Source organism: Zootoca vivipara, chromosome 12 (assembly GCF_963506605.1).
Source record: "Zootoca vivipara chromosome 12, rZooViv1.1, whole genome shotgun sequence".
NCBI lineage: Eukaryota > Metazoa > Chordata > Lepidosauria > Squamata > Lacertidae > Zootoca > Zootoca vivipara.
In genome coordinates, this window is record NC_083287.1 from 25019828 (window position 1) to 25042962 (window position 23135).

At 40.1% G+C, this 23135-nt stretch overlaps 1 protein-coding gene across 2 annotated transcripts; it reads right to left on the reverse strand.

Annotated features, from left to right (window-relative positions):
- Positions 1 to 22859, reverse strand: SP4 (Sp4 transcription factor). 2 transcript variants are annotated; one of them, XM_035129702.2, is made up of 6 exons: positions 22623 to 22859; positions 21915 to 22009; positions 20046 to 21582; positions 7334 to 7565; positions 5506 to 5705; positions 1 to 3779 (listed from the first exon to the last, which is right to left on the reverse strand). In XM_035129702.2, exons 1-6 carry the CDS (start codon positions 22627 to 22629, stop codon positions 3532 to 3534), a joined length of 2319 nt encoding a protein of 772 aa, XP_034985593.2. In that variant the 5' UTR covers positions 22630 to 22859; the 3' UTR covers positions 1 to 3531. The 2 variants fall into 2 exon arrangements, with proteins under 2 accessions (XP_034985593.2, XP_060136711.1); XM_060280728.1 differs by lacking the exon at positions 22623 to 22859 and adding an exon at positions 22120 to 22354.
- Between the last annotated feature and the right edge of the window lie 276 nt (positions 22860 to 23135).

Genomic DNA, 23135 nt, shown 5'->3' on the forward strand with positions numbered 1-23135 from the left:
CAAGAGAATTTTAATAGGTTACTTGCAAAGTATTATTGCAGGCAACAACGTCTACACAATTTTAGTTTCAAATCCACAAAAACACACAAAATGTATACAAATTAGCATAGTAAAAATTAATGCCTTAGAGGCTTTGCTGGCAGAATTAATTTGCAGATTCTAGAATGGGTGTTTCTTGTCCCCCCCCCTTTCCCCCTTTTTCTTACAAAAAATTTACAAGTGAAATATTACTACAAAACTTTTTATAAGGTTTTCTGCAAAACATTTACAATTTTACCACCAACTATTTTTTTTTGTTTCAAAATCTTTATGTAGATTTAACACCCTATGCTGCACATCAATTTTTGCGGGATGACAATTTAGTGACATGCATAAAAAAATCACAAGGCATTAGAAATGGGAGACTTAAATACAAATATTGTTGCAATAAAACAGTTATAAAATTGAAAAATAGGACCCAAACATCATGCTTACCTAAGTTTAACAAATAAACCTTTTCTTCTAAATAACACACTTTTATTACTTCTCTCATGAAACAGTGTGATAAATAATGACTTAACACCAATTTCTAATGTAATCAGGAAACACATACACAACCCTATCCCAAGAAAGCATTTTGAAAATAAAATAAAAAAACCTATTCCAACACTGGAGTTCTACCATGATAGTTACACTTTGCACTGATAAGTACGATAAAGCAAAACCTTGTAATGGTGGCAAAGGGAATGAACAGTGAAGTGGCATTAAATAAGGTACTACTGCACATCTGTGCCCTATTACATACAAGTTACATCCCACTGAGTCAAATAAAGGACATTGAAATTTACGATCCTTCTAAGACTGAAAAGTGGACTCAGAATGGTATGCAGAACAGATTATTAAAACCTTTCCAATTCCAGGAATAGTAAGTGCACCTGCTAACACAGATTAATCTATATTAAGCCTCTGTGATGCCAACCAGATTTTGATACACTTGTAATAGGGATTTGATGCAGATTAAAAAATAATTTCCATTTCCTATCTGCATACATAAAGTGTGCAAAAAAGAATATTTATCAGCTGTGCAGAGCACTCATGCCTTCAGTTTACAAAATAAAATACTAAGTTAAACATGATTCTTTAAAACATTTTATTTGCTTTACTTCTAGAGCACTGATTGTGAAGCCTAATGATAAAATATGTGTTTGATGCTGCAGCTGATCTGCAAAAATAATAATTAGCATTACTTAATGGTCATCTGTGTTAAATGTCTCATCAAATTGAGTCTGAGGTTTTAAAGCCAGGTAAAATCAGCTGAAAATATTTTAAATAAAATATACAAAATAATATATAAAAACCCAACTAAAATGGAAAGACTTGTTAAATGCCTACAAAAGGTTTAAGAAACTTTCACTTATAACCACAGTGTAAAAATGTGTAAAATTGTTTTCTTTACTATGTATGTAAGTGGAAAGTATAAAAGACTTTCAGCTTGTATTTCACTACACTGGGCATCCCTAAGTGTACATAGTACAAAGGTAGATCTTTGTCTTTAAAAATGCATGCAATGCCACAAGTTTATATAAGGTTAAAAACATAAATCATAATTTTTAAAGGATACACATTAATTTCTTGCACTGTACTTGCAAGTTCCATCATCAAAATATTTTGGTGTAAAAACATAAAAACCTGAAAGTCATATGATCTTTACCAAATGGTGGATTTGCAAAATATAATATTTGTGTCTATGGGAAATGTTTTAAATTCCAAAATATATTTGGCCATATTTCTGTGGCATACTCAAATTTGCACCGATGCCCCAATCTAGAAAAGCAGATCACACAAAAACAATAAATTGCATGTGTGGCTGATATGGATGCAGCTGTTTATCTGGAAATGCATCCCTATCCCTGCATTGTGAGCCTCATCTGGAATATTCATCATTGTCCAGGGCGACGAATTGTTATGGTCAACTAGTTGTCAGTGACTACAGCTGAATCCGTGACAAAAAACAAACTGCTGCTTTTTGAACTGTACTGGCTTAACCAAATGCATACTGAGGAAGTAATAACTTACCTCTACCAATATACAGCAGTAATATTTTTTCAAATATGTTCTCTTTCTGAAGAATCGAAATTATTGATCCAACAAAAAGTATTTAAATAATTTTATTTGCTAGCCTATCCAAGGGTGTGTGGGTGTGTAAGATTTTGATGGGATAAAAAAAACTAAAAAAAGAAATAACAACAAAACCAAAACAAAACAACACTTGCAACTACTTCTATGCTTCCAAAGGGACTTATGGCTTGAGCCTCTCAAATAGCAGCCCCCAATGCCGATACCAAGGGGATTTTCAAGCCGATACCAAGGGGATTTTCAAAAGGAATTTCTGATAAGGCACAAGGGCCTGCAGTTCAAATAACCTTACTGAGTGTGCCTTTGGACAAGCCAAAAGTAGCTTTTTGGATCCTGGACAGTAGTTTTTGAAATGAAAGAAACAGAACAGGTTTAGATTCATATTTTTGGTTGAAAGTATTCATCCATTTCTTTGGCTGTTATGTCAAAGTCTAAAGAACTCAGTATGATAACCACAGTATTTGCTACTGACAAAAGGTTGACATTGGTGCATGAGGTCTACTACAATATCCTATATCCCACCATTTCCAAGTATTCTAATAAAATTTAAATATTTAAATCACACTTTTTATAAATGAAGTTAACCAAGGCTTAGCAATGGATCACCCATGTCTTGAAATGGGATGTGTTAAAAGTATAGGACTTATCACATAGGTTCCTATATTTAACTTTTACATAGAAATTAATTAAAATCTTATGTCAATATATTTATATTTGCTACAGTATACACTGGCTCTATAGATCTCTTTATCTCTCCTAGAGAATAATTTGTGTTTATTGATTGTCATTATACACACTACTATAATGTAGTGGCCAAAATTATCTGAGGTGCACCTCAGAACCATTTAACATGCTGCCATCTGAATTATTTTTAAAAAATGACCAAAGATGGCCAGGTTTACTATATGTTTCACAAACAAAAATCAAACAAAAAGTTTTCATCTTTACGAGATTATTATGCGTTTTTGTTGTGCCGTTTGAACAAAGAAAGTTCCTGTGAAAATTCCAGAGACATTCATGTGAAAACAACCCTAAACAACAGACACCCTGTTGTATATTTGTACTGTTTGTTGTTACAACAAACACTTACATATAATGTGAAAAGAGAAGGAAAATCCAATTAAAATCATTTTCGTGATATAGCTACATAAATTAGTACAGTGTGGAAGCAATATTTTCTTCATCTGCTGTATCCATAATTTATCTATAACAATTGGCCCTGTATTTATTTTTGATTTTTTTTATCTTGTTATACAATGTACACTTCCTGTGCTAGTCCTCCAACTTGGAATACTTTCAGAAATCAAGACTGACTACATGATTTCCTGTTCTGTAATACACTTTTACCAGCCCACTTTCGTATCTTGAAAGGTATGTAAACTTAAGTGCAACTCTAGGCATTTGAATAATGTTCCTTCAGAATTCTTCCATGTTTGTTGAAACAGTAGGGGTTGCTGGGTTTGAATCTTGAGAAATGGCTGCAACTGTGACAATCCTTGGAGATCCGAGCACCTCAGTAACTGAAGGGTCCAATTCACCTGAGGTAACAATAGCGAGGGCTGTTCCCCCACCTTTCTTGTTCTGGTGTGTTTTGACATGCTTGGAGAGATGGTCACTTCGCATAAATCTTTTAGAACACTCTGGGCATTCAAATCTCTTCTCACCTATTGGGGGAAAAAACAAAACAAGAGTTGTTCAGTAATTAATTTTTCTATTAATATTATGGGACAATTATCTGGCTACAATCAGCAGTATAGCCACAGTAATTTCAACTTGTTATGTTGTCTTAATTTTGTATTTCTAAAAGTATTATTTTGAAGACCAGAAGCATGAATTTATGGAACCATGGCACAGTGAAACAACTGGTGTACATGCATGTGTGCCCACACATGAATTTAGTGCTACGGTAATACTATCTGCAGCAATTGCTACCTTTATGAGCTGCCTGGACTTGACTTTTTTCTTTCATCATGTGGAAATCAATTAAAAACCTTTACACATGACTTTTCTCACAGTAAAGATGTGTAGTGATATATGCAAGTATTGTGAACAGATTCAAGTAACCCTTTTTTACATGATGTTTCCTTTGGTCTACAAAGACATGAATGTGAAGATATGCACTTAAGAAAACTTAAAGGGACCATCAGAGTGCCTAACGTGGTAAATGCTGCCCATATCAATTACAGTGGACCCTTGGGTTACGTTACCTTCGGGTAATGTAACCTTCAGGTTGCGAACGCGCCAAACCCGGAAGTGGGTTTGCTGCTTGCGCGTGCACAGAAGCAGTCCTCCAGTTACAGAATTTTCAGGATACGGCTGGGCCTCCGGATCCCTTTTGTAACCGGAGGTACCACTGTAGTAACAACAACAACACCTTTATTGTCAATGTACAACCTGCATACATTGAAATTAACCGAGCCTCCCACCCCCACAAACACTCAATCTCATTGCACTGTGTGCTTGTCGCACAGCACACCAACCCCCAAAGTCAGTTGCACTATATTATTTTCCGTTCAGCAGCCTAACAGCCCACGGATAGAAACTGTTTTTTAGCCTGTTGGTACGACTGATTATACTTCTGTATCTCCTGCCCGAGGTTAGAAGATTAAAGAGGTGCCGGCTGGGGTACTGTCAAATGAGCTTCCTGGATCCAGGGTATGGTCGACACATCCTTGCAGCAGGCAGTGGTCCCAGCTGTCTCGGGTAGTAGTAAATGGAAGATAATATCTCACCCATTATCTAACCAACTGATCACTGTGCTCTGCAGGAGAAAGTTTCCTGTAGGTGTCATCTCACTGGACAAAAGCTGGTGGGATAGAACTGTAAGAAGAGCCTCTGGGCAACAGTGTCTGGATGAAACAGCGAGGATGAAACAGCAGTGAGGGTGGAGCCATGTGAATTCATCTGCAGAATCAATCTGCCTCTCCCAGCAGTATGACCATGCTGCCTCAATCTTGCTGCTGCCTTGCCCCTGTTCTTCCTAGTAAGTGGCATTAAGGTTCAAAAAAGGGCAACCAAAATGATCAAGGGGATGAAGTGTTTCAGAGTTTGGGACTTTAGCAGCGTTTGAGACTTTTTGGTTTAGAGGACAGGTGTGTAAGAAGTGACAAGATAGAAGTTTCTAAAATTCCATGTGGCACAGAAAAGTGGCTAGAGAAAAGTTTTTCTACCTCTCATAATTTGTGCGATGAAGCTTTATGTTGGAAGATTCAGGACAGATAAATGTTGGAAGATTGAGGAAAGATAAAAGGAAGCACTCTTACCTATGCAAGGTTCTGATGAGGAGACAAACTTTTATTTAAAAATGGGAACACATATACCTGTAGCACAATGAGTATATTATAAAATATAAAATACACTTTAAAACATTTGTACAGACTATTCACTGACCTGTATGGGTTCGCCTGTGTCTTTGCAGTTCATCACTCCTCGTAAATCTTTTCCCACAGAAGATCCAATTGCATACAAATGGCCTTTCTCCAGTATGCCAGCGAAGGTGTGCCCGGAGATGAGATGTTTTCCCATAAACCTTTCCACAACCTTCAATATGGCAGATATGTTGCTTCTTTTTTCCTGGTTCGTTATTGCTTCTATCAAGCACAAAACACTAACAGTTAACCAAAGTACAATTTTGTAAAACACATTAAGAAAAACAATTTGATCCAACTACTCCTGAAAGCCCCCACCCAGAACCCTATCAGATTGCAACAGCCCAGTCACAAACACTTGCCATGACTTGAGACGGTCATGGCAGGTCTGTTGCAAACATTATTGAATGAAACAAATTATCCTGGCCCGTTTCAATCTGGGTTCAGGCCTAGTTATGGGACTGAATCAGCCTCAGTCACCCTGATGGATGACCTTTATTGGGAGAAAGATCACCTGTAGAGGGTGATCCCTTCCATAAAATGTAGGATTTGGGTCCTTTAGTGCGGCAGCACCTAACCTTTAGAATTCCCTCTTGTTACACAGCAGACTGGAACCATCTCTATTGAATTTTTTGTACCTACTGAAGGCCTTCCTTTTTAAACTGGCCTTTTAAGTGAGTATTTTTATTTCCACCTGTATTGGATTTGAAAGTGTTTTCATTCTCTTTACATACAAAATTGTTTTATGTATGCTTTATTAAGTTTTTATTTTAACATCTCGCAATAAACATTTACATAATTTCATAATCCAGGACTTCCCTTCTTCCCCTTTCCTGGTTCATTTATTGAACTATTATTCCTGAATGTTCTGCTATGTCCATTTTTGTCAGCTCTCCGATTTTACAGCTTTCAATTATTAGTTAAACTGTTGAATTTATCTTAATGCTACCAACATCTTCAAATGTGTATAGTTATTTCCCATATAATCAGCAAAGATTTTCCTCTTTAAATGCATATTCTTCTTGCTTTCTTAATCTGTTCATTAGACCTGTTAGTTCTGCATATTCTATCAATTTAAGTTGCCAATCTTCCTTGCTTGGGACCACACTCACTTTTCATTTTGGGGCTAACAGAACACGACCCCCCATTGCTGCATACATAAGCAAGTTTTTCTGACACCTGGGAACTTCTGGCTGTACTATTCCTAACGAAAAGGCCTCCGGCCTTTTTGAGAAAGTTGTTTTAAATGTTTTTTCCCATCTCATTAAAAATCATTTCCCAATAATCTTTAACCTTTTTACATGCCCAACACATATGAAAAAAAGTTTCCCCAATTTCACTACATCTCCAACACAGATCTGATTCTGCTTTATACATCTTAGCCAGTCTACTCGGTGTTAGATGCCAACTATGAAACATTTTCATATAGTTCTCTTTCAAAGTATAGCATGCAGTAAATTTCAAATCATTCTTCCAAAGTTTCTCCAACAGATTGTGTCCTATATCCATTGCCCAGTGTGTCATTGAGGCTTTGACCAGCTCATCTTTTGTTTCCCAATCCAATAGTAATTTATACATTTTAGACAATGGCCTGTCCTTATTCTGTATTAACTCTCTTTCAAATTGTGAGCTTTGGTCCAAAAACCCTAGTTTCTTATCCAATTTAAACATACTGTATAACTCAGGCATCCCCAAACTTCGGCCCTCCAGATGTTTTGGACTACAATTTCCATCCTCCCCGACCACACAAAATAAATATATTTATTTAAAGCAGGAACAGAAATGCAAGAGCAAAAGTATCACCGCTGGCCCTGATATGCTTGGCACTTTACAGCTATTATGGGAATTACCTTCCTTCTCCTTCTCTGCAGTTAGGGCATGAACAAGCAACTCTTCTTAACCTTTTGCCGGGTTGCACGTCTTGATCAGAAGCTTGCTGGGCTTCATGCAACTGCACCTGAATTATCTGATCGGGACTAACTGCACCAATGGCTGCATTTGTGATGCCTCCTACTGCTACAGTGACAGGAGTTGGTGTAGCTTGCTGTACTTTTACTCCTCCATCCTGTCCTTGTTGTTGACCTGTAAAATAAGAATACACGTGACTTCTTTAGTTAACTCACAGTAAAACCACAACATGATTTCAATATCATATTTATTCCAATATAAGATGGAGAAAAGTCACTTAAATTTATTCATATGCATAATACTGGTACTTTAGGACTGGAAGAACCGTCTCTCCCAAAAGGTAATAATCCCAGCACCTTTTTAATATAAAAGGAAACAGTTGGACTCGCAAATTATGTTATACTAATTGCAAGCGGTAAGGGAGAACTCATGATTACAAAATTACTGAATTCCTTATCCAGGGTGGAACTTGGCCAGAATGGCTGCAGCTAGTTACCAATTTGGGCAGTGAATCCATTGTTGGAAGACGCTACTGTAAAAGTTGGTACTAGTACAGCAGTGTTAGAAACTGAGATATGAAAGCTAGGAGCTAAATGGCACCTTAAACCTATGTTAAGGGCGCAACAACGGAATGTCCAGGCACGTTTTATATAACAAAAATACAAAGTTGAAAATGAATGAACTGCAGTTAAAATATTATGTTCATTTTTCACATGGTCTTCTAGTCCTTCCCCTGCCCACCACCCTAATATTCTTAAGAGGGTCTCTTCTCCAGTCTTCAGAGAGTAGCTGGAAGTGGGAAGGCAGAAAAAGGCCCTCCTTTCCTTCCACTCTGCAGTTTTAATCTGAAATCTTAGGCACAGTACTGTGCCTAGAGCTCAGAAACTGCTCACACTAATGAAATTCCCTGTCGCAAAATGTGCCTAGAACAATGGTAGTTTCAAACACTGTAGTACAGTGTAAAAATAAATGAAATTGTGGGCATAAAACCTGTTGTATTTGCCTGTACCTGCTGCACTTCAACTGGTCTCTGCAAATTTAATAATGGTGTTAAGTCACCTTAAAAGTTGTAGATAATACAAGATACACAGTTTTAATAACATAGTAATTTAATAATAATATGGGATTCCTCATTTGCAAGGCCAGCCATCAGAACTTTCTGGAAGATTCAAGATCTTTTGGAGTGCACAAAATTTTCTCCCTTCTAGAAAAGCTTTTTTGGGCTGACATTTTCATCAAGGCACCACCAGTTCAGACCACACAAGCAAACAATGTGTGCCACTTTACAATTGCTTTCATTGAATTGCATTTGCCATTTTAATGCCTGCTCCCCTCCTTTACATAGTTCATTTGGGAGTGTTTCACAATCCCTTTTGTTCTTACCATCCTGAACAATTTGGTGTCATCAGCAAACTTGGCTAGCTCACTGCTCATCCCTCCAGGACACTTATGAACAGAAATACAATCTGCAGTATGGAAATGAGTGGGATCAGCTTCAAATTTCAATGTTGTGTTGCAGCAGTTTTAGAGTTTAGTGAATACCGGTACTTCCAATAAAGAAAGTCATTTGATTGGCTTGTGAACATCTATCTAAAAGTTCATTTCTGGGCACAATTAAAAGTGCTGGTTATGACTACCAAAGCCTCGCATGGCTTGAGGATAGGATCATATGAAGGACTACCTTCTCCAACACTGATTGGTTGAATTTATATCCCACCCTTTCTCCCAAAGGCGCTCAGGGCTCCTGAACAAATCAGCTCCCGAGCGATCAAAACCCAGAAGTGAGTGTTCCGGTTTTCGAACAATTTTCGGAAGCCGAACATCCGGTGCAGCTTCCAATTTGCTGCAGGACACTCCTGTAGCCAATTAGAAGCCACACCTTGGTTTTTGAATGCACTCCCAGAATGCATTCTGTTCGAAAACCAAGGTACGACTGTACTGCTAAAGTCACTGCTCTCCAAAATAACTCATTTTCCTTTGATCTTCCTAATGGAACTGTGTTTTAATTTCACAAGCAAGACCCAAGTAAAATCCATTACAAAATGTCTTCATAAATGATCTGGATAAACGGGTGGGAAATGGTACAGCCAACTATGCAGATATCATCTTCATTATTATTTATTGAATTCATATGCCGCCCTATACCCGGAAGTCTCAAGTAAAACTAAAGCATTCAAGATGATAAAATCTAGAGCAGGCTGCAACTGAACTTCAGAAGAATCTCTCCAAACTTGGTGACTGATCATCAGAATGACACGTGAAAATCAACATTAATGGATACTTTGAAGAAAAGGGTCACTAAGGTTGGTTGCAGTCAATACAGAATATGCCTGCACAACTTAAGATATGTTTCACTGAATATGGCCCTTGAGCCATGTATTGCGAATTAACAGGTGCTTGTCAGCTCCCCCTAATTTTTCAGACTCAGACTGGCAACATATGGGGAGGGGGAACTTTTATCGGCACTACTGGTGGGCTGGTTCAGTTTAATCAATCACAGGTAGGTTTGGCAGAGAATTATGTTGAAAAGACAGCAAAACAGAATAGACCTAAAGTGAGGGCACTGTTCCAAATCCCTGTGTTACCTCTTCCTGTGAAAGGAAAGGTACAATTATTCGTATTCTGAAAAAAGCCTCATTTTTTGCCACCACCAGTGCTGTTTGAAGAAAGGAAGACTCATCATTCTAGTTTCTATTTATATTTCTAGTGAGCAAGACTGACTGAGAAGTATTTTTCTTGGAAGACAAGGTAGGGGAGTCCTCAAATAATTTATGAAACAGTCCTTGGTTTAAAATGGATCATCTAGAGATTACTTCACTCTCAGGTATTTATGATCCTTTAAGACCATGGCATGCTCAAAGAAATATGTCCTGGGCACAAAGCTTACTATGGGTTTACATGAAAGATATATGGTTTGATGGTGAAGATCAATTTAGAAAGCTGGAGCAAATTTTGCAACTGCAAACCAGGCTGGAATCGGAAGGCTTCAATTTGGGCTGAACGGACAAGAGAGAATCCTTTCGCCCTTATTTTAAAAAGTTGTGAAAAACCTATTTTCTCAATCTGCCTGATCCCCGATCCCTTGAAATTAATTATTATTTTAGTGGAATTTATGTTGAAGGAAATGTGCTTAGAGTAACAAGATTACTCCTGTAGCTAGATCGATCCTTTCTTCAAAACAAGCCATATAGCTGGATGCTAACTTCTATTGTGAATAACCAAGTTTATTTCAGGCCTTTGTATCTCTGAACCTAACTGCCACATTTTCCGCCCTGTGAATAACACCTGCAAAAACTCCAGTGCAAATGTAGAGGTCCATGATTTTCTGTAAGCTGCAATGTGGTTCTAAACAACTTAAATGACCAATAAAATGTATTGAATTAGTCTGCATGACCATATCAAAAAAGAAAAGAAAAACATTTAAACTCCACATGAAAGCTTAAATCTCTAAAATACAGAATTTTGTATTTGCTTTTACTAAAACAACAAAAAAGTTAACATTAAAAAATAAATTTTTTAAAGGTGAGATATAAATCAGAATGATACCTTTAACACTTAAAATCTCCACCACAGTTGTCTAAAATAGTTTCAAAATGCTTTTCTGAGGCTGAAGGCCTTTACCGCAAAAAAAGAAGAAAATACTACCTTCCAAGTCATATACTGATTAGTTCCTTGAAACTGAAAATTTAGGTTTCTATCACTCTCCAGTATTTCATTTTTTAAGTAAGGGCTTCAACTACTGTTCTTTCGTTCTTTAATAGGATTTATATACAGCTTAATCATCTAACCCTCTGAACAGTTTCCATAAAATAGATATTAAAATTTGCAAGAAAATCAGATGTTAAAAAGTTAACCTGATAATTTTCAAAAAAAATATAGAGTTTTAAAAATTATATTATAAAATAAAATAACATATTAAGAAACACATAAAATTTACCTAACTTGATAGTATAGGCTTGCTTAAACAAAACAGTTTTTAGCAGGTGCCTGCCTAATGTCCATGACATAGGTGCTACCACACTGAAGGACTGATTCCTTGGAAATATGGAAAGAACGCTATGTGGCACTTGCAAATCAAAGCAATTGAGTGGGCACATATAAGGTGATCCTTCAGCCCAGTCAGATGGGCAGGGTAGAAATAAAATAATCTGAAAGTCATAGTAAATATTGTTGTTATCATTATTAAAGTACGCTGGCTCCAAGCTTCCATTACATTAACCTGACATGAAATATTTATTTATTTATTTATTCCTACATACATACATACATACCCTGCCCATCTGGCTGGGTTTCCCCAGCCACTCTGGGTGGCTTACAACAGAATATTAAAATACAATAATCTATTAAACATTAAAAGCTTCCCTAAACAGGGCTGCCTTCAGATTTCCTCTAAAATAATATGGGTGATGGGTGCTGCCCACAGATGCATACTCTGCCACCAAATCTCTGATTGGTTACATCTGTTCAGAACAGGATTGACTAAAAACTTTCCAGTGTTCCATTTTCATGGGAAATGACAGGTATTGTTCAAATTGATGCTGACATTTTGCACATGATATAAAATACTTGGAGAGTAAAGAGAAGCCAGGTCAATTTTTGCTCTTGCATTCGATACTCTTGAGGATGCTTCTGTTTTCATTTCCAAGTGAATTCAGTGCCTGCACCGAGAGTTCATACTGCTGCAATAAACTGGAAAATTCTGAAACCAGAAACCACCCAGAGCTAGTGCCATCTGTTCCACAAGGCAGATCTTGAGATTCCCCTAAGACAGGCCTAAACTGTCAGAGCAACTGATTCTGTGAAGACATTCATTCTGTACAGAAGAATGTTTGGAAGGAGTGAAGTGGCACTGACTGGCCCCACTGCCAGCCTACTTTTGAAATCTCATCTGCACAGGTGCCTAGGCACATTCACCCTTATTGGCGTGACCATATAACACTACTCTACCCCCTGCCCACTCCTGGTAACCTTGCTTGCCTAGCTAAAAAGACACTGCAACAAAGCCCAGCTTGCTGGGACAGACACAAGGAAGATTTGGGCAGCTGTGGCTCTTTCCAAGGACTGGGCCCCTCAGTATTCAGTGTGGCAGGCCACCCTTTTCCGGACAACCCTGAAAAGATGATACTAAAGGTGATGGCAGCACCTCCTTTTGAGTTTGTTGATCTGGTGCTTTTTCAAAGCTAGGGTCTTATATAATAGTGGGATGTTTATGACCTGTTTCTGGGGACAGTAGCAGAGAGAGAAGGAAGTTGTGATGCTTCACCTGCTGTTGTGGGATCTTGCCCCCCCCCCCGCCCCCCAATAGGAGACAGGAGGGGAACAAGTATTATATGGCAAGTCTTTTTTCCCTCCATGCTCTGGCTATTTTAACACTCAGCTGATAAGAATTTTGTCTACTGACCAGTTAACTACAGTGGGAGAGAGAAGTGGTTTCTGGCCCAGGGCGAAAGCCTGTTGGTGTAACTTGTCCAAAGCCCCACACCCTGGGTGAGATAGGAGGGTTATACACACTTGGTGTGAGAAAAGAGGTGCCTTGATTGCTGGTTTTTCTGTTTCTTTGCCAGAAGGTTAACTGGCATCCCCAATGCATATACAGTGTGATGTATGGGTGTATCTTGATTTTGCTTTTTTATATAGTTTTGATTATAGATTTATTATGCTTTTAGTGTTTAAAGGTAAAGGTAAAGGGACCCCTGACCATTAGGTCCAGTCGTGACCGACTCTGGGGTTGCGCGCTCATCTCACATTATTGGCTGAGGGAGCCAGTGTATAGCTTCCAGGTCATGTGGCCAGCATGACAAAGCCGCTTCTGGCAAACCAGAGCAGCACATGGAAACACCGTTTACCTTCCCGCTGTAGCGGTTCCTATTTATCTACTTTTAGTGTTTATTTTGTATTAATATGTTGTTCACCACTTTGCAGCCTTTGGGTCAAAAAGTGGTATAAATTAACCGTAATTATCTCCAGGTAAAGATGTGATCACGAACATGAGTTTGACCAAACTACGGGAGGCAGTGCAAGACAGGAGTGCCTGGCGTGCTATGGTCCATGGGGTCACGAAGAGTCGGACACGACTAAACGACTAAACAACAACAACAAAAGATGTGATCAGAACCCTATGCAAGTTGCCTTCTGTACAGACAACTTGGAACACATGAGGAAATGTGTGAAAGTGGGGCCAGGCCACAGTTCCAACCTTCTAATACATGTCACTCACACATTTTTTGGTTAGCATTGTGTGTTAGTGCAGCCCTATACTCTGTCAATATTAAGGGACTGTGATGCATTACAAGACTTGGTGAAAAGTGTATCCCCTAAAGTCAAAATGTATACCAGATCTGGCACCAAGGTAAGCACCTTTCTCCAAGGAAAGTGTAATTAAACTGGTAATTGAACTGTTCAGCTCATCTGGCATTTCAGTGTTCTAACACAGGACCGGTACTGTTGAGACAATTTATTATCCTATTGCTGAGACTCAAGAGACCATGTCTCATCTGTAAAAGCTGTTCCCATGCTAGTTGAAGATTTATAACCTGACAATACCAAGTCTACCCATCCCTTGACTCAGCCTGGTTGGATACAAACTATTTGGAATTCTTTTACCGAGGCTCAAAGCTCTGAAATGAAAAGCCTTTTTGATGAAACATTGGGAAAAGAATAAATCTAATTGGTCAAGGAGTACTTGGAGCCATAACGTTTTTCCAACTGCAAGCTGAAATGTTCGATTTAAAGAATTTGAGCTGTGACCCAAAGTATAACTACAATATTAAAAACCAGCAGTAGCAAGTCCAGTTCTAGCATACAACCCAATTGTGCACATATCTTCAGTGAAAACAACAGGGTTTTTTCAATGAGCTAGGTAACTACTTGGGTAATAAATAGTAGCAAGGGATTGCTTTTAAACCCTGTTATTAAATACAGTAGACAGTCTGTTTTAGAAGTGCCTCAATGATATGAGCTTTATTTATGAGCTCAATGTTTCCCAAAGATTGTAAGTTTAACCTGCAGTAACTGAACTTTAGTGCTAGCTGTATCTTTGACTCAGGAGGGCAAACTTCTGCTATTTCTGCTATGGTCTGCCACAGCTACTATTTTTGGAAGGGGAGAAAAAGGGGGAAATTTGAAGTCAAGCATTTGTGTCGTACAAAGCTAATAATTTTTTAGTGAGGATAACGGCATGGCAAATAAACTATGGCTTATTGAGACCACATAAAAAAGCAGTCTTGCACAGAAGAATTTCCAACTTTGTTTTTCACTGTAATGCCACACTGAGCTCAGCCAAGGTTTGACAGCATGTCATCTGAACTGGAACTCATGGTTAAGCTAACCATGCGCTGCAACCAAGGTTTGGTTACAACTTGTGGTGAGGAGAGAGCAAAACTACTCATTCCAGTAAGGATGATATGCTAAGCCAAACTTTGGTTTACTGCAGCAGTAAAAAAGACCAGGGAGGAGCTAAGTGGCAGCAAGCTCCTCTCCAGGAGCCCATAGTCTTGGTAAACCATAGTTTGGCTTACAATATCATGCGAACCAGCTCAGGGTCAATGGAGCTCACATGAAATAATTAGGTTTTATAGTCTGGGGTTCTAAATTGAGAAAGATAAGATATTTAATGGCTTATTTTTAATAAGTTATCTTTTTAGTGCTTTTCACTATTCCGAGGCCCCTTGTTTTCCACGTTTCTTATGGAAGAATAGCTATATGGTAACTCTTCCTCTCAGTACCTAGGCAAAAAGATAGTCATCCAACTCAGACAACAGTATAGGTTACAGAAGGCAGGCAACCACACAAAAAGCAAGTATATACAAACTCTAACACATAACTGTGAAACAGTCCTGTCTTAATCTATATATAAAAAACAAGCTCTTTAACAGACTTAAAGTTTAAATTAGAGCAACAACAGGAGTAGAGCTGCTATGTACTCTATTTATGAATGGTCATATGTAGGCTAATGCCCAGTTATATCAATCAGTGAAAATGAACCTTTCAAGGCTAAAATACTAAGCACAAAGTAGAACACCTAATAAATAATAATAATAATAATAATAATAATAATAATAATAATATATTATTTATACCCTGCCCATCTGGCCGGGTCTCCCCAGCCACTCTGGGCGGCTTCCAACAGAAGAATAAAACACAACAATCTATTAAACATTAAAAGCCCCCCTGAACAGGGCTGCCTTCAGATGTCTTCTAAAAGTCTGGTAGTTGTTTTCCTTTTTGACATCTGTTGGGAGGGCATTCCACAGGGCAGGCGCCACCACCGAGAAGGCCCTCTGCCTAGTTCCCTGCAACTTGGCTTTTCGCAATGAGGGAACTGCCAGAAGGCCCTCGGTGCTGGACCTCAGTGTACGGGCAGAATGATGGAGGTGGAGACGCTCCTTCAGGTATACTGGGCCGAGGCCATTTAGGGCTTTAAAGGTCAGCACCATAGCTGCCAAGTTATCCCTTTTTTAAGGGATTTTCCCTTATGCTGAATAGGCTTCCTCACGAGAAAAGGGAAAACTTGGCAGCTATGGTCAGCACCAACACTTTGAATTGTGCTCGGAAACGTACTGGAAGCCAATGTAGATCTTTCATGACCGGTGTTATGTGGTTTCGGCGGCCGCTCCCAGTCACCAGTCTAGCTGCCGCATTCTGGATTAGTTGTAGTTTCCGAGTCACCTTCAAAGGTAGCCCCACGTAGAGCACATTGCAGTAGTCCAAGCGGGAGATAACTAGAGCATGCACCACTCTGGCTAGACAGTCTGCAGGCAGGTAGGGTCTCAGCCTGCGTACCAGATGGACCTGATAGACAGCTGCCCTGGACACAGAATTGACCTGCGCCTCCATAGACAGCTGCGAGTCCAAAATGACTCCCAGGCTGCGCACCTGGTCTTTCAGGGGCACAGTTACCCTATTCAGAACCAGGGAATCCTCCACACCTGCCCGCCTCCTGTCCCCCACGAACAGTACTTCTGTCTTGTCAGGATTCAACCTCAATCTGTTAAACATACACATATAGACCTAGTGATATTTGTAATAAAAGGTGGTGATTAAAACTTTTGAGATTTGCCTGCATCAGTGATTGCTTTAATTTTCTGAAATTCCACACTTAAAGCATAGGAAATATATATGGGGAAAGGGGAATTGGGTAAACAGATAATAGCTAAACAAAGTTCATTTTCTGAAACAGAACGCCTGTGCTAAACATGGGAATTAACTACATCTTTCAGCTAATCCTCTTTTAGTTTTAAATAATTTTCAGTTGAAGATTTGCAGTTCATAAGGAGATGATTCTGGATCACTTTCACCAACTAATTTAAGTGGCTTGAGTCACCACTGAATTAACCATAATTAGTCCTTCTATTAGAATATGTAATATCACGTTGCAATTTGAACAGAGGACTTAAACACAAAATAAAGAAAAGCTTAAGTGAGTAGAGAGTGGGAAAGCCCATGAAGCATCAGCTATAATAATTTATAATAATAATTTATTATTTATACCCCGCCCATCTGGATGGGTTTCCCCAGCCACTCTGGGCGGCTTCCAACAGAAAAATAAAAGACAATAATCTATTAAACATTAAAAGCCTCCCTGAACAGCTAGCCTTGAGCGAATAATGAGGTAGCAGAATTACAAAGAGTAAAAGGTGACGGTCACTTCAGATTCTGTTGGATGATACCAGGTTTTATTAGTGCTGCCATATGCAAATAAAAAGCTAGCATGTTAGGGAGAAAAGTTCTAATCCAGTCTTCTTGCTGTTGTGCTAGTTTTCTATTTGTATGGAGGTTTGGGGGTTGTAAAGCTATTATGGTAATTTTAACAGAAGTTATCCACTTGCAATCTGAAGTAGCATAATCCTTCCTAGCACCTCATCCTGTCAATGTGTAGCCAGGACTTGAAACTATCTACGGTAGTGCCTGTCCTGTAGGAATGAATTTGAAAGATGGGACTATGTATTATGGCCGCCAGCCATGTGTGTTGGCTGGTGGCCATAATATATGAGGAATCCTTATTCATAAAGATGCTCACTCCTCACCATTAATAAATATAATGTACACTACTGAAGAGTAATAAATGGAGTCTTTAAGAGATTAGTATCTACTGCCACCTTGCTACTTCCTATGTTATCTAAGCAAGATGGAAATGCTGTAACACAATAATGGTCATTATGTCAAAAAAAGAGGCCGCTTACTAAATATCTTCTATGTTCAAGAGACACTTTAAAACCCACTCTGAAAACTGGATGCTGGACTAAATGATCTGATCTGAACTGATCCAGAAGGCTCTTCTCATGTTTATTCTACAGATGGGCATCTCTTAGTAAAGCAACAACACTGGTCACACCAAGGTTTAAAAATGAAGTATGTGAGAGACCAAGGTTGTTACTTCTGACTAAATCTACATGGTTTTAGCAGGGGATTGGGGGGGGGAAAGAAGTAGTGGAAAGTTATTGCTGACACTAAAGGAACTGACGGCAATCATCAATACTGTATGTGTACTGAAAGAGGCCTGGTATGCTGAAGCTACACACCAGGAGTCCCAACATGGCCCACCAGGATGCAATTTACAGCTTATGTCTACAAATGAACTTATATAGAACCAAGTTTGTAATGTTTTATTGAAGTTCTGTGGGGAGGAAACAGCTGTTTATACAGTCTTTGTACAATTTGTCTACAATTCTCACTTCATACATTAAGACAGTTACTTTTCACTTACTGTTATGGTGCACAGTTATGCCAAAGCAAAAGCCCTGGAAACTGCAGAGCCAGGTTTGTCATTGAAAATAAAATATTAAGTTTTCTATAATGCACACCATATATATTCAGCAAGGTGTCATATCAATACAACCAATAAATTAAGGTGAGAGCAAGAGATCAGTTTTCAAAGATTCTCCAGCCATAACTATGGGGCAAGCTAGACATGACAGAAGCAGAAAATGGGTTGCTGCCACATTCCTATAAAACAGGTATGAAGTTATTCAGTGATGCTGTTGAAAAGCATAGGAAGGGGATCCTTTAAAAGAAATGTATCCCCAAAACTTTTCCTCCTAATTACATTTCTGCCCATCAGAAGACAAACATCTCGGGAGTATGTTTAGTGAGAAATAAAACTAAACAATTCAATATCTACTACCATTCATTCATCTTCCTTTTATAAAATTCAGCAGGACATGACAACTACATCCTGTCAGAACGCAATATATACTTAAGTCTCCAGGACATATATCAGAATTGAGCCCAACCTCCAGATGAAAGCTGTTATATTGAAAATGCTAGAACATAGATTGGGAGAACTGAAACACAATGGTAAGCCATGGCATGAGCTTTGGACTTCCTCCTTCCCTTGCCTCTCCCTCATGGCACTTAGAAACTTTCAAATTGTAACCTGACTAATTACTGTATGCCAAAATGACAAGCTATAATTGCCAATAAACCACAAAGGTTTTTTTCATTGCTGCATGCAAGGAGGGAACAAGCTTTATATCTGAATATCCTGAATATCCTTAAAGTGAAACAGGTTTTGAGGTTTATTCCAGGTATCATACACTTAAAGAGAAATGCTACTTTTAAGCAATTCTTTAGGTACTCCTTTATTCAAAGGGGGGTGGGTGGAGGATAACTGGTTTCAAGAAACACCTCTTTGTGATTTACATGCCAACCCTCCATACATGTTATACCTATTTGTTTTCCAAGTTGGAAATAGGAACAAACCATTATTCAATATGTTAAGTGTTCCATTTCTACAAACAATACCTCACTTTTAATTCATTTCATTCACTAGTAGAATTATTATTTGCCATGGCAATTTTCTTGCAATAGGAACAATTAACTAATTTTACGAAGTTTCAGACACTACAATACAAGTTGTATTGTATGCAATTCCAACTGATTTTGACAGGGCATTAACTTGCACACGTGTTTCTACATCTTTCAACATAATTTATATTTCTGTTCTGCTGGTTTAAAAAAAGATCTGCAACTTTTCCTCGGAGAATCAAATAAGCAGTCAGTTTGCATAGTGAATTCCAGGCTCCTGAACAGAATCAGAACAACATTAGATGAACACACACATTGTACATATTAATTCAGGTAATAATACATTCAATTATTCTTTAGTTGCAGGATATAGCCAAATTCCAACTTAGGCATAGTAATCATGACTTTTAAGTAGTGATTTATGACTTAAACCATGTACAGTACACATTTATTCATCCACTCACAAGAGACAGCTAAAATAATGAGAATAATTAGAGCTGCCAACCACAACTGTTGGTGAAAGACAAAAGTTAAGCACAAGCCAATGTAACTGTTAGTAGTGGAATCTGTAAGGTGTTTCTTATACTGTACAGCTGAAACGCAAGGTGCCACCTGTGTTCTCCACACACATACTGGGACTTTTTACACTGGAACACTGGGGCTTCCCCATTCCCAACCCAGGCTCTTGCACCACCCAAAAACACATTCTTGAAGGTCCAGGAACCCTCTGTTCCAGCAGTCAATTTAGTGCAAGCAAAAAGGAATCAGTATTTTTAGGCATTGTTAATGTTGATCATATATAATCTACTATTTTGCTATTGAGACTTAAAAGCAGAAATGCCCATATCATAGTTAAATATTATCATTACGCCAATACCATCACTAAAGGATATTCTTAACAGCACTTACCAGCAACACTTGTAATGGTGACTGGAACTCCTTGCACTTGAACACCTGCAGCACCCAAGTTGGCTACACTTACTGTTTGAAGATTAGGCACTGAAGCAATCTGGGCAGCATTTAGCGTTATTGGTGTACCAGCAACAGCTACTGGTGCAATTTGAGCTATAGTACCACCACTTGAAGATACAGGGGTAATGGTTAGTTGCTGGGGTAATCCAGCATTTTGTACTTGAAGATTTGAAAGACTTTGAAGATTTTGGACCTGTACTGTGTGCCAGCTGATCTGTCCTGATGGGGTTAAAGTTGGTGCTCTTATGAGAACTTGAGTTGGACTCACTGCTTGTAACTGAACATTTTGCAAAGGCTGCTGCTGAATTGTCTGAATAGTTTGTCCCGACTGCAGCTGAAAAGACTGTGGAGAAATAGCCTGAATGATCTGCTGCTGTGGCTGTTGGATTTGTATCTGCTGCAGAATAGGCTGACCTACTATTTGCACCTGCTGCAGTGAGTTCGTCTGATCCTGCACATTTTGCAATCCATTAGACTGACTAGAGTTCTGAGTCTCTGTTTCTGATGTGGCGGTTTGAGGTTCTTCAGTACTAGACTCAGAACTGGTTGCTGTGTTTGCATACCGGCCCGTTTCTGCTGTACTTACTAAAGTTTCGCTGCTTGTAAGCGATGTGGAGGCAGTAGTTGTGCAAGTGGAAGAAGGAGAATCTGGCATAGTACTAACAGCAGTGGTTGTGACAGGTGTGGACAGTAGCTGATTTCCATTGGAAACTCCACTATCACTGGACTGTGTAACCTGTCCAGTACTACCACTAGCAGCAACATTTATTACAGGTAATGCTAGAGTCACTCCCCCAATGTTTATAGGCAATGAAGTTACAACTTGTGCCTGAGTGCCGGCAATAGGCAGCTGCAATGGAATAGAAACACCAGGCCTAATCTGGACTGGCACTGTTTGATTTGCCAAGTTCTGAGCAATAATATTCCCAGAAGCTGTCCTATTTGTAGCTGTAAGAATAGCTTGATTATTTCCTGCAGGGATGAGCTGGATTTGACCCTGTAAATCTTGCAGAGTTGTAGTAGTAGTAGCAGGATTGATCTGAATTTGTTGACCTTCTGTCGTTTGAATCTGCGGAATCACTTGGTACTGAACAGTACCTCCTGGATTCTGTACTTGTATGACTTGAAACTGTCCTGGAGTTACCGCAGAAGAATTGCTTGTCTTCGTCTTTGAAGGGGATGCATTTCCGTTGTTACTACTGGAGGGACTTGCTGCACTAGAAGCAACAGAAGGTGCCTGTTGGATGTTGTTCTCTTTTGAAGTAGGAGGAGCAGCAGCAGCCGCAACAAGCTGCCAAGCATTTCCAGCAAGCTGAGTCGTTACTAATTCTAACTGTTGTGGCTGATTTTGAAGTTGCACCAAACCTTGGCTTGGATCTATAATAAGCTGCTGTCCAGTTGCTTGATTCTCACCAGGAGTCCCTATTTTGCTGCAAGTTGCTGCCAGCAGAGCCAGAGGAGAAGGCTGAGAATCCTAACAGAGACATAGTGTATTAGGAGATAAATAGTACTTGCAAACTAAAAAGCAGTATCCTGAGTATTAAAGAATGCTAGAAAACATGACAACTGAACAAAAGGTGATAAATAACTTATCATGCTGAGTGTCAGCTAATAAACCCATTCACTCCAGCCAAAGGTTTTATACCTGCCCCCCCCAACATCTGTAGTAAATACAAGAAAATTTGCCCCATCCCCAAACATGTCTAGGCCATAAATACTTGTACCCATCTTATAAGCCACAAGGCAGTATCTCTTGACCTGAACTGAAAGTAATTAAGCCTTGCTTTGCTTCCCTCTATGTTTTACCTGATTGGCTCCAGCTTTGCTTTTCTTATTGTTGTTGTTTTCAGCCTCTGGAGATTTCTCTCCCTCCGAGGGCATAGCTTCCTCCTTCTTTTGATCTACCAAAAGACAAAACAAACACACAATCTATTAAACATAGCTGTTCACTTTGAATCTGCAGCCAGGAGCAAATCTGTCAGTACATTCTCGCCAGCCCTCCATTCTTAACTCAGTCCATATTATTATTATTGCAGAAAAGGGAATCCTAAAAGAAAATAAAAAATAAATAAAATAAAACGTGGTTTGGGAAACCCGGCCCACGGGGGGCTGGCGAGCGAACACCCAGGAAAAAAGGGGAGGCTTGATTGGTTTCTTGCTCTCGGAGACTATAAGGCGGGCCGGGTGGGGGGTGGCGGAAAACCACCCACAGCCCTCCTCCTCCTCCTGCCCCTAAAGCATCTACGGCTACTGAGTGGCCCAGGATGCTTTAGGGGCAGGAGGAGGGAGGCGCAAGGGAGGGGAAAATGGGAGGAAACAGAAACGAAGGAGGGATGGATGTGCACGGGGAGGGAGGGCCGGGAAGGAAAGGGGGGGTGGAAGAAGGAGGGGCAGAGGGAGGGATAGACCGGGGGAGACAGAGGGACCCAGAGGGGACGGAGAAGCGGGAAGGCGCGCGGGGGCGGCGGCGGGGGAGGGAAGGAGGCAGGGAAGGGGCGGAGGGGGGCTACGTACCGCTCATCCCGCATTAACGCCCGCTGAGGCGCGGCTCGAGGAGGAGGAGGGGAGGGACGGAGGGCGGGGTGCTGGGGGTGTAGCGGCGGCGAGAAGGCCGGTCGCTGCCGGAGCTGGGAGGAGCAGGCCGGCCTATTTTTCCACGAATGGCCGCCGCTGGGCTGTGGCGTAGGTTGCCCGTCTCTCCTCCCGCCGTCGCCGCCTTGCCTCAGCGCCAGCGCCTGATTGACAACTGGGAGCTGGAAGAGGGAGGGGGCGAGAGGAGAGAGAGGACGCCGGGGGTGGAGGAGGAGGAGGAGGGGCGGGGCCCGGCGAGGCCTAGGCTGACACCCACTGAGGAAGGAACCCAAAGCAGGCTTAAGCGTCTCACAGAGCAGGGCGGCCGGCCTGGCGGAAAGGGAGGCGGGGAAAGGGGAGGAGCTAGGGCGGCGCGAGAGCCGCACGAGCCAGGCCCTCGCCTTGAAACAGGCCGGCCGGCCGGCCTATACAGAAGAGCTCGCGGCAGTGCGAGGA

Excerpts from the sequence above, each read along its gene's own strand:
- SP4 (XM_035129702.2), bottom strand. Across the intron at positions 21,583-21,914 it reads GCAAAGCTGGAGCCAATCAG|GATTCTCAGCCTTCTCCTCT; the intron begins GTAAAACATAGA and ends TGTCTCTGTTAG. Across the intron at positions 3,780-5,505 it reads ACACAGGCGAACCCATACAG|GTGAGAAGAGATTTGAATGC; the intron begins GTCAGTGAATAG and ends TTCCCCCAATAG.